At 35.7% G+C, this 12,198-nt stretch overlaps 1 protein-coding gene across 7 annotated transcripts; it reads left to right on the plus strand.

Moving 5' to 3' along the window:
* The first annotated feature begins 1,697 nt into the window (after positions 1-1,697).
* On the plus strand, positions 1,698-12,198 carry LOC103712471 (zinc finger matrin-type protein 2-like). Of its 7 annotated transcripts, none has more exons than XM_008799000.4 (13): positions 1,698-1,913; positions 3,680-3,739; positions 3,842-3,928; positions 4,011-4,038; positions 4,143-4,225; positions 5,906-5,938; positions 8,214-8,292; positions 8,387-8,439; positions 8,904-8,964; positions 9,214-9,296; positions 10,793-10,881; positions 11,133-11,246; positions 11,869-12,189. In XM_008799000.4, the coding sequence occupies exons 2-12, from the start codon at positions 3,707-3,709 to the stop codon at positions 11,200-11,202; spliced, it is 699 nt and encodes a 232-aa protein (XP_008797222.2). In that variant the 5' UTR covers positions 1,698-1,913; positions 3,680-3,706; the 3' UTR covers positions 11,203-11,246; positions 11,869-12,189. The 7 variants fall into 7 exon arrangements, 5 of the variants coding, with proteins under 5 accessions (XP_008797222.2, XP_026662504.2, XP_008797221.2 ...); XM_026806703.2 differs by having other exon boundaries at positions 1,699-1,913; positions 3,624-3,739; positions 11,861-12,198; XM_008798999.4 differs by having other exon boundaries at positions 1,699-1,913; positions 11,861-12,198.

Raw genomic sequence — 12,198 nt, forward strand, 5'->3', positions numbered from 1 at the left:
AAATTCGACAATTGAAGTATATATCTGTGACCATAAAAAAAAACACCTATATATCACCTAGTCCAAGTTTTCCTTCTCTTTTGCACGGATCCCAAGTCTCCCTCCCCATCCAAGGTTATGTTTTTCTCTAGGTAAATAAATTTCTAATAGTTTGCTCAAGGTTCATATCTTTACCTGGTCGAAGCCTTCAGCTACTAAGCTAACATATAAGGACAAAAATAAAACAAAATTTTGATACTCCATCGGCCATCAATTTCAAGCATATCATGTTTTCTCTTCGAGACGATATCTTTTTCTCTCTCTCACACACACATACATGCACATGCACAAATATTTGTTTCTCATTGTCCAAGTTCTATTGGCTGTTTTGTCTCCAAGATATCACTGCTAAGCACCCTCTCTCTCTCTCCCCCTTTTCGGGCGATTGTGGACACTTGTTTAGGTTTTTCCTTCTCCTCTCTCCCACTCATTATGTTTTCTAATACTCGTGATTTTTTTAAAACTTAGTCATCATGTAATGTTGTGCTTAGTATGCTTTTTCTACTATGTTTAACATATATACCTTAATTTTCCGTAACTTGAGATATGATATAATGTTTACTTAGATTTGTTGATTGTTCTTATTATAGATTTTGCATTTTAAAATGATGCAAGTTTTTTTATTAATTGCTCATATGTTTTAAAGCAGCCCATATCATCATCCCAAGCCGACTAAATTGTAAGTTATTTAATTGTTTTTCCTTTCATGGATGGACTTTTGTAACAACAATAAATACAATTAATGCTAAAGCACGAGATTTTATTTAATTTTTAAATTATTTTATTAATTATTTTTAGATTTAAATGTTGTAAACAACCACCAACAAAAAGCAGCTTTTGTTACCATCTTATCTACTTATGTGGTCTACTTATGTGGTTATATTTATATTAAGTCAGCAATGATCTTTTTTGATAAATTAGACTCCACTATGTTGATAATCAATGTCAAATGGAATGATTAAAGAGATTGAATTCTTTTTTATTTCCAAACAATGTACTTTACATCAGAGTAAATTTCATAATTTTTTGATATCTATATTTTTAATTCATGAAAAAAATGGGCAAAAGGACATAGATTCAATTAGGTAATTATGATGCCCCACCAAAATGAAAATCCTGGCATTGCCCTTGTGTACGAAAACCTTCATGCTAAGTTTTGAATTGGCCCTAACACTATCTTATGACCAGCTCATAGATATTTTATCGAGAACAAACTTTATACATATAAGTTCCTAATATAAAATACTAAGAAAATTAATAGAAAAATCCTCATGCTCTCTAATTACAGTAGGGTTATCTGGGGTTGTATGTAAAATATATTTTGAAACTGTCCTCACTCTAGCTCACGTGCTCATGATAAATATTCAAAAAAAACGAATAATATTAAACAGGACAGGGTGTTTTGTATAAATACTTACGAACTAGTCCCTGCAAGTGGCTTGACGGGACTAGTTCAAAATTAACACCCGTATTATTTTCAGAACACTCCTCATAAAGTATAAATATAATACTTAAGTCTGTCAGTTAGGCATGGAGTATTATCCGACCCAAGCCCGCAGTATTTCGAAATCCCGGGGACTAAAAAACCAGGGTGGGATAAAAAAAAAACACATTCTTGGATAAGTAATTCCAGTAATGGGGATTATCAAATCGTGGGAATAAGATATCCAACCCAAATGGCTTTTTCTTTTTTCTTTTTCCCTTTGCCATCATCGGACGATCCTCTAGCCTCTCTCGGCTCCCTTCTCTCACATCCATCCAGGGCACACCGCGACCCACCGCCGACGACCACCGCCGCTTCCTACCTCCGATCGCCTTCTGCGGCCCCACCTGCCACCTCCGCTCCCGGCCTCCGGCCGCCGTCTCCACCCTAGGTAAGCCGCCGCCTCTGTTCCCCTCCCCACCTCTCCCTCCCCCCACTCCGTGGGGGGCTTGCTAGTGAGGCAGCAACTACGATCGGCCCCTTCTCCACCAATCCCTTTTCTTCTCGTACCTTGGCACTGCCCCTTCGCCACCACCACCACCACCTGGCCGTCCTTCAACAACAATACCATCACTACCAGCAGCATTTGTTACAATTTTTGATAGAATTTCTGTAAGTCATTATCGATGGGATATAAAATTATGTTTACGGTATGATCCGACGTAATACCTACTATATATATGGGTTCTTGATGTTCACTTTGTAGTTCCTAATCTTCTGATTTGGCAAGAAGATGCTGATATTCGTATATGCTGACATTGAACCTTGTTTCTCTGAATTTTACACAATAATCTGCTGATGTCGAACTTTTAGGACAACATGGATGCCATCAGGTATATAGATAGAAACAAAATTAATATAATGTTCATAGATGACAATATAAAAATTCTGAACGTTGAGCATAGAGATTATGTACACTGGAAGGTTTTGGAAAACAAGCGGGTGTCTAGGAAACAAGCATGAATTGTATTTGGAATGATTGATTCTGATAAGCTACTCGCATTATATTTTCATGATGTTTTAATTTTGCATCAAAAATGATGAGAGCTAATGTATATTCAAAAATACTTATAGGGTATATCTAACAGCGAGAGCATTATGAAGCCATACATGTTGGTTGCAAAATGTTGGACTAGTTTGACGTCTTTAGTATAGGATAGCTTGTTTTCAGCTCATGTCAGTGGAAAAGATCTTTTAGCTGTGCTCAAATTAAAGGATAAGCTTACAATATTGCTTGTGCATATATTTACAATAGGGTTATCTACTAAAACAAGAGCATTACGGGGAGCACCTTAATGGCATCTTTCTCATCCCCTTTAAAACCCTAACTGTTTAATTTCGTTGTTTTTGAAAGCTCAAAGGAAATCTCCTCATTTCTGAATTGGGATTTCAATTCCCTAATCTCTGGTCATGGTGGTAACACTGTTTGATTTCCCTCCCAATCTACCTTCTTTTTCCCTCCTAGCCCTTCTTTTTGTCTTTCCTCCCTTCACCCGCTTACCTAGAATGCGATTCTTTATAATGATCTCGAAACTCTATTGAAGTTCAATGAGAGCATGATCGTTTGTTCTGTGGTCTGGCTATCAGTGGAGAAGATCAGCTGATTCATTGAGAAATCAGCTGCTTTTTCTTATAATTAGGTTAACTCTTAATGTAGTTACTGACTTACGTAGTTTGATCTGTTGTTAGAGAGTATTGATTAGAGCCACAAGAAAGTCTAGATTTGCAGGTGATCAGTTCATTACCTTATGGTTATGGAGCTTGTGGCTTTAGGTTGTATCTTTTAAAGTTAACTGTAGAGGCCAACTGAATTTTTACAAGAGGCAATATACTTGTAAAATATTGTGTAGATTATAACAAAAAGGAACTTTTTTGTTGAAATTCTTGGATTTATGTTGTTTAGTTGATACAATATCGTAGCATTCTTCTTGCTGAAATATTTTTATTTATTTTCTATAAGAGTTAAGGTTTTACATGTCTGGTATGCTACAGTGCCCAGGCAAGTGAGTTGCTCCTTGTTCCAAGTTCTGATGCCCAAAGTTTTCCTTGGATGCATTTTAGTTTTGTTGATATTTTTAATCTCAATGAAGATGTTTTGCAGTTATTGTTGCCATCAGAGTTAAAGCAATAACAAATTTTGCCACTTATTCAACACAGGACTAGCTGGCCTGATAAGATACAGAAATGGCTCAATCCAGCAGTAATGTGAGTGCAGAGGTTATTGGTCTTCCTTCTTTTAATAAGAAAGAAAAATCATTTGCCATCATAGTTAGCTGATGATGTAAATTATCTCTCATGCCACTTTTTTCATATGTATAGGCTGTTGGAGTTGATAACACCTTTAGAAGGAAATGGAACCGAGAAGAATATTTGGAGAGAGCTCGAGAACGAGAAAGGGAAGAGAAGGTGCACTCAGATATTGCTAAAAATTTTGTTGTTGAATTATTTTGCTTGTTTGTTTACTTATTCATTATTGTATTATGACTAGGGAGAGGAGGGCCACTTTAAATCCATAGGTAAATCAGAGATTCGGGTTGATCTTCTTCTTCTTCTTCTTCAACCTTCTTTCTCTGCATGATCTGATAATGCTTCATTTTTTTATTCTGTTATAATTGTGCAGCCAAAGCTCCTCCTGTTCAACGGAAACCCTTGAAGCATAGGGATTTTGAAGTTGACCTTGAATCTCGTCTGGGAAAAACTCAGGTCAGGCATAATAGTTTTTAATAGTATAATGGTTTTTGAGACATTGATCCCAATTAAAGCATTTTATTTTTGTTGAAGTAGTGCTTGTTAAATGAACTATGCCGACTACCTTTTCCATCCCCTACACTGTAGCATAGGATGCTTGCACCTCTCATTTATTGTATGGGATAATGGTGTCGCTGCTATAAGGTTTTTAATCCGTTTTGATATGCTTCCCATTCATCACTACTTAATTATTTTTATTATCTTTGGCACTTGCCATAACTATAATTGTAACCATCAAGCATTATCCCCAATAAACTGGTTAGATTTAAAAATCTGTTGCCAATCATCTTTAGTGAGGGCTACATCCATGGTAAACTTTTTCAAGTGCTTCTCATAATTATTGTCCATTGTGCCATGATCATAAGTCTTCCCCAATTTTTTCTAAATCATGAGACCCTTACACAGATAAATCCAAGACCTTCTTCTTACTACATCCTTAGATTTTCATAGCACATGTTCATTATCACCATATTTGGTTCTCAACAACTCTATCCTGGATGAATGTAGTTTATTGACTTCATTTATTGTACTTATTCTTCATGATGGTTTGGTTCTTCATTGTTACATATTCCAATTCAATTCATGCACAAAGATGCGTAGCTAAACAAAACCTCATTCTAGTTGTCATCTATTTTAGATTTGAATGGCTATTAGATAGTCCATTTGGATTTATACCTATCTTGCTTCTCTTTCTATCATCCTCATGGCCTGGATCTAGTCCTGATTATGAGATATCATTGGTAGACGGAGGAGATGTTGGACAGCTCATGGTCATTGATTTCTCAATAAAGATCCTTGTCCAAACTCCACTGGCATTGGCAACACTTTTGTGGGCAAAATGCATTGAGAGGAAGTCTTGAAGAGCTTCAAGACAGACTTTCACTCATGAACCTAGGAGACTCTACTGTTAAATCTAGGGATTTTGTGACAGATGAAAGATCATATTACAAAAAATGTATAATAATGCATCATAAATACCAGTGTGTTGATTTGAATTCTATTATAAAGCTAGCAGAATATCGTACCACGTATATATGATCTGATGTGTTCATCCTCACCCCCTCCTCTTTCCTTTCTTTTTATCTGGTGGGCATTGGGGTGGTGACGGCTGGTGGTTGGGCTGTTTGTTGTGTAGTATGCAGTATTAATAAGCTTGTAAGGGTTATGATATGCATGGTTGAATACTCCCATATATGTACATCTGCATCTTATGTGAATGTATTCATTCGCACATGCTCACATATCTGTGTCCATGACCAACCTTATATTTTGCACTGGCATATGGTTTCACATTGGAGAAAACAGAAGGTTGGTTGTAATAACACAGTGAAGGAACCATGCATGGTATATTGGCAACTCTTGTTACTGCTAGCATAATATTTAATTTTTATAGTAAATATGATTGTATAATGTTTAGCGATGATAACATGTTTTGTCAATATAAATATACACTCGTCATGTGTATAAGTAATTTACTCTTAGTTCAATCTTATTTGGTATATAAATTATGAAACTATTGCAACCATGATGGATCTTAATAATTCTAGATATTTTAAATAACAGTTGTCAACTCAAATATGATTAATTATTGCTCACTAGAAGCATTCTAAAAGTTTTTTTTATTTCCTGCTACAGGTTGTTACTCCAATTGCACCATTAAGCCAGCAGGTATGTTTGATTGACATACTAGTTAATGAAATGTCTTATTATTGTCTCTATGTCATAATCTACATGTTATGATTGTATTTTTGTTTCGTTCCTCAAGAAATCGATACAATATTTTCCCTCTGTCTTCTTGTGCTCGTATAAATTAAAGCTTTTATGTATCCTTGAATGTAGTAAACCTGCGTAACTAGCCTTTTCTCAAGTATTTTGTATCAGCTTTACTTATGGCAGAAAATCTGAGTACTTTCTCCACTTAAAAAATTTACAATCTTTATCTTGGAAGAGTGAATTATAGTCGGCATTTTCATGACACTCTTAACAATAAATTGGAGCTGATAACACTAGGAAGCAACATTTGAGTTAGCCATCCTCCTTGATACCCCATTCATTCCTTATCTTGCTGTTGCTGTGGAGCCTTTTCTCTTTTGTGCCTGGCTGCTAATCAAGGGCAATCCATCACTTCTCTGCCTTGCCATGATCTACCTCTTCTCTTTGTATTGGTTGTTGTCTTTTTTCTTTCTTTTTCTGGTCGACAATTGTGTAATAGATCTTATGGATCTTGTCTGCTATATGAGCAGTCATTGATCAGTAGCAATCTATAGTATATTTTGAGTGATCAATCTCGCTCAACCTTCCCGAGTCATAACAAATATGCATGCCTTCTAGGCATTTGTGAAAACCTCTGTATTATATTATTGTTATACTCTATAGCAGCTATGTTGAGTGACAGTCTGGTTTGGCTTTGACATGTGGGTTAAACAAAAGATTAGCTCGTATGTTTTTCTATAGCAGCCAAGTGTAGCATTCATAGTGGGCTGGAGAGGCCAATGGAAGATGCAAAAGATCATGTGTTAGTCCAAAACTTAGATGCTGTCATGGTATAGGAAATCAAACCTGGACAATGCTATGAAGATGTTTGATGAAATACATATAAGAACTGTGATTTCTTGAAGTGCAATTATCTGGTGCTGCATTCATAATGGGAGTCCAAATTTTGTTTTGGAAGTGTTTTTAAGTAAGTTGATCGTGATGGTTTGACTGGATTCACCAATTTCAGTTAGCATTTTGAGCATAATAGCTAGGCAATTTGCAAAAGGAAAGGTTGGTTCATGCTTGGTTGAAGCCTAGAACTCCATTTCTATTATTAAGGGATTAATTGCCATGAATTGCTGATATTACTGCTTTTCAAGATAAATGAGGCATCTTGGTCCGGTGCTTCCTGTTTGTTGTGTGTTCTCTATCCCGATCTCAGGACTTCAATAACATCAGCATTTTCAAATAAAGGATCCTAAAACTGGTACTTAATGTTGTAATAAGTGTACAATGTAAATAAGAATATTATCATGTATCCTGTTTAATTATGGTTGATTTTCTTTGTAACAATACTGCTGTCTTAAATACTCCATGAAAACTCATAACTTCTTTTGCTTGAGTTACTATTCATTGAACAAAAAACTAATAATTCCAACAAACATTTGAGATTTGAATTAAAAGATGTTATCCATTTGAAGAATGAAAAAACATGATGGCAATTATTTCTTTTTGTACAACAGTTGCTCAAGTCACTCCTTATTGAATATATAGGTATTATTTGTCTGGGTGGAATTGAGATTTGAATGGAAAAAGTTGTTTAATTCATATGGAAATGACACCATTGTAACATTATAGTAGTCACTGCAATAGAATAATATCAAGAAAACTGATGTTATTGTCAATGCTTTTTGAGTATGTTACTTCAACATATACTTTAGCACTTCAAGCTAAACCTTGCAGAGTTAAGATCCTCAGGGGGCCTGTATTACTTAATATGGTTAAGTAATTGTTTATATTTTATATTATAAATTTAATTTTATTACTAAATCTAATATTTTATTATAGTACAGCTAAAAGTTGCCATCTGTGCATGTGCAGTGCCTGTGCTGTTTAAGTCAAAATCCATCTCAAATTCTCAGTTGATATAATATGTTCCATCAGTCAACTTTATCTGAAAGTCGGAAATTGTCTTTGAGGATGGATGAATCATGACAGATGACATTTAATGTGCAATAATTTTCTTAGGCTTTTCATGAGAAAAGGCTGAGAATAAAAAAGGCTGCATAATATTGAAAGTGACATATTTATGTATGTGAAAGCCATGCACTGGAAATTTTAAAGCAATTATTGCAATGTATTTGGTTGTGGAAATTATTGCAAATTAGCATTCGGTCCACTTACCAAGAGATGCTTTCAGGCAATCTGGATGTTGTTTATTTATTATTATAAGTTTCCTACTTTGCAGGCTGGATACTACTGTGCAGTATGTGAGTGTGTAGTAAAAGATTCAGCAAACTACCTGGACCATATTAATGGAAAAAAGCGTAGGTGTTCCTGAAATTGCTGTTTTGTTCTGTTGTGAGTCATAACCATACTTTTAGAAGTTGATCTAATACTTGGTTGTCATATACTGCCCAGATCAGAGAGCTTTGGGTATGTCTATGCGGTCGGAGAGGGCAACTCTTCAACAGGTACATGTTACTTTTGTTGTTTTCCGAACAAAGTATTAGAATTTGTGTGGCTGCACAAGCAATATAATAAGTGAGATTGGAGAAGCTATATAGGATAACCTGGAGTAACAGACACATTTATGTTTCTACATACTTCCCTCAACTTTCATTATCCTGTTAAATATTTAAATTATGTATGGTGGGTGCTATTTTATTTAGTAATCGGCTCCAAATTTGAAATTTGTTGCCCTAACAAATAAAATAATGATGAAGTCTGAGCACAGCAAGAGCCATTGTTAAACTGATATACTTTGATGGGGTCAACCATGTAATTTGACTGCTTGACAATGTTCCAAGCAGTTTTTAGGTGCTGGAACCAGTTTTTAGCCATATTAGTACATCAAAGAGCTGTTATTCCCATTCCTATCGGCACTTATTGCTTTCTATAATATCATTTTTATGCCAAAATAGCAATCTGTTTACAGGTCCAACAAAGATTTGAAGTGCTTAAGAAGCGGAAAGCCCCGGGTAGCTTTACTGAGCAAGGTAAGTAATTAATGAGAAGTCTCTTGGTTTTGTAATCTTGAGGTGATTGTAGTATTGCTGGCTGGTCAATTACTGTTTGCTGCATAGTAGAAAAAAATAGTTCCATGGGTCTTAAAGTAAAACCTTATTCTGGTCTATTATGCCACAATTGGCTAGTTTTACTGAAATGGATCAGAAAGCATATGGGACTTGCATAACATTGATATATCTGCATGGTCATTCTGATGAAGTGTTACGATATTACTTCAGATTTAGATGAGAGGATACTAAAACAGCAGCAAGAGGAGGAAGAACGCAAGCGTCAACGCCGAGAAAGGAAGAAGGAGAAGAAGGTGAGTACATTTTCAGCTGTTTCATCAGGCTTTTGGCTTCCTGATGTCAAAAGTCACTTCTATCATCATTTTTGCTTGAAATGATGTTTAGATAGATCTTTTTCAGCTTGTTAAAAGACAAGATGTGATGCCATAGTTTGTGCTTGAAGAGGTTAAGAACTGAGTGTCGGGGGTGCTGCCTGTTAATTTTGAGCATACTAGTATCCAGCATGTGCAACGCACATGCATTACACGAGGGGTGGGGGGCGATGCTTAACTGTAAGAAAGGTGTACCATTTGGTGACCATGGAATTGCCGAAAAATCATGCGGTGGCTTCAGAAGTACAGCCCCTCCATTATATCTGGATTCTATAGATTTTCTTCTCTCTTGGTTGTGTTGGAACTCTACTTTTGAGTAGTCCAGTCGTAAGAAAGTCCAACTACAAAACAATATCCTGGTTACAAAGGAAGAGTCCACTCACAGAGGACTGTCCAATTAGGATAGTAGAGATATTTTGTTCTATTGATATTAGAATATCTAGTTGCATTTCTGTGATTATTCTAATTGGTTGTCCTTTTGTGCTGTTAGTCTGATTGTCCAATTAGGATAGTAGAGATATGTCATTCTGTTGATATTACAATATCTAGTTGCATTTTGTGATTATTCTAACTGGTTGTCATTTTGTGGTGTTAATATGATCCCTTTGATGATCAAATTACAAGTTGGTGTTTTGCACCCTAGGAGAGGCTTAGGCTCTTCTTTTCAGAGAAAAGGGTGAACCCATAAATTATTTGGACCCAGAAGAATGGTAACCAGGATGAATAGAATTAATTTTATAATGTTTATTGAGCAATCTGTTTTCCAGTAGCTGAGGAAGCACATCTCTAGGATCTGGAGTAATATACAACTGAGAAGCAGATTTCCACCAGTTTCGTTCATGTACAGAAAATACTATTCATAAACTAATCTGTATTATGCACTACAAAATTAGGTTTACATAGTCTTAAAGAATATAGACCAACAATGTAAAACAAAACATCTAAATGCTGACAGAAAAGTTGAAGTGACCCTTCCATGATTATAAAAAGTTGAGAATTTTGCTAAAATATAAGTTAAATATTCTCTCCATCATGGTGACCACATAGTTGCTTGTACTTTTCTTAGTTACAGATGTTTTAAGTTGGTTTTGTGACTTTTAACAGTGTCCAGAGTTAAGGATTTAGGAACACCGTCAACAAGAAAATATAACTTGCAACTGTAAGGATTAGCAATTCATCTTAGCATAACCAATTGCTAAGTATCAGCTTCTTTTCCATCTTCTAGTTGGGAACCTCCGTACTTTCTGAAGAGGGGTAAATTATGCTTTTGGACTATGTTCTCATTACATGAAATTGACCTAAATCATCCATGCAGAGAACGAAATCATCTCCGGAGACATCAATGTACTGATTATTTAACAATATATCTACACATTTCTGTTGTTTTGGTCACTGACAAGTTGAACTTTGGAATCCAGAAGGAGAAGGCTGCGCAGGATGAATCAGAGGACATTGATCCTGATGTGGCCGCCATGATGGGTTTTGGAGGTTTCCGGTCATCGAAAAAGTGAGAAGTGCCTCATCAGTCTCTATCAACACTAGACATGCAACATTTACCGACCCCATCTTTTAATGAGAATTTTGGCGGAGCAGACTATGAAATGACAAAGCTGTTGCTCTGTTTTGTTTCTGGACGTGTTTTGCAATGATTATGAAGGGCTGTAGACTTAATGTCACAGAATTTGAAGGTTTAGTATGTTGATGCTCTTACGGTTGAAGTCAAAATGATCTAAATTCTCTGTAATTTGTGATTTTCAGTGAATCTGCTCTCTTCAATGGTTCATGGATAGGATCCCTGCAATTTTATGGATGGCCGCATAGTTGCTGATCTTGAGAAGAAAAGAAAAGTCTAAATTGCTCTGTTTGTTCTGGGTACATTTTCTCCTATAATTTCATCCACTTATCAGAACTTAAGGATAGCAAAATTAGGATGTGTAAAATTCTTCAACATGTTTTTATTTTGTCCAACTCCTAAGCTGAAAATTGGTTCTCCTCGGTACTTAAAACAGCAGCTATTTTGTGTCCTTCATGTTTTTGGTTCCTGCAGGGAAATCAATTTTTGCCTATACATTCACATTAATGTTGAAAAAATCTACATCTAATTGTACATTTGGACCACTTTCAGTTAAATACCTCATATATGCTTAAATCATTAATTCACAAAACTAGCCATGCACATTGTATATGTGAGATGCTAGCTGTGTACATCAATCAAAATCCTGAGTCTAATTATATTAGTCTCGATCATTGTCTGGTAATCGTATAGTTCAATTTCCTCAAAAAAAAAAGAACAATAAGTAAAATTTCATTTTGGATTTTGATATTAATGTGCTCAAGGTAAACTGAGGCTTAGTCTGATAGTCGCAGCCTTTGATGCATTTCTAAGTATTTATGCTTCCATAATTACAAGGTGATAAGAAAATTCATGCATATCCATGTATGTCCATACGGATATTTTTTTCCCATTCCTTGACTATGCTTCACAGGAAAGCAGAGGGAGAGAGACGAGTCCTCTGCCGGCGGCGAGTTCTGCAGCTCATCCATGGGCTCGCCACCTGCACCAACGTCCGCCAGATCCACGTTCTCCAGAGAGCAGAAGTTTTTTTTCACCAGGCGACAACTCTGGAGAATACCATGCAGGATTACTACAAAAACTGTAGCCCCAGAGGACATCTTACTCCATGAGCTTGTCATTTGTATTCAGAATATGGCAAAACATAAGTAATAATTTTATTACTTATGATTCTTTTGGGTGGTACATTATTTTAGTATGTTAAAAGGATATTGATAATGGTATTTATAAGATTAAAAAAAATGACTATCT

This window comes from Phoenix dactylifera, chromosome 1 (genome assembly GCF_009389715.1).
Source record: "Phoenix dactylifera cultivar Barhee BC4 chromosome 1, palm_55x_up_171113_PBpolish2nd_filt_p, whole genome shotgun sequence".
NCBI lineage: Eukaryota > Viridiplantae > Streptophyta > Magnoliopsida > Arecales > Arecaceae > Phoenix > Phoenix dactylifera.

What these genes read in the sequence shown, in the direction of transcription:
- LOC103712471 (XM_008799000.4), top strand. Translation starts at nt 3,707, where the DNA reads ATGGCTCAATCCAGCAGTAATGTGAGTGCAGAG. An exon ending in GGGCCACTTTAAATCCATAG is followed by an intron (nt 4,039 to 4,142) that starts GTAAATCAGAGA and finishes ATAATTGTGCAG; the next exon opens with CCAAAGCTCCTCCTGTTCAA. An exon ending in GGGTAGCTTTACTGAGCAAG is followed by an intron (nt 8,965 to 9,213) that starts GTAAGTAATTAA and finishes ATATTACTTCAG; the next exon opens with ATTTAGATGAGAGGATACTA.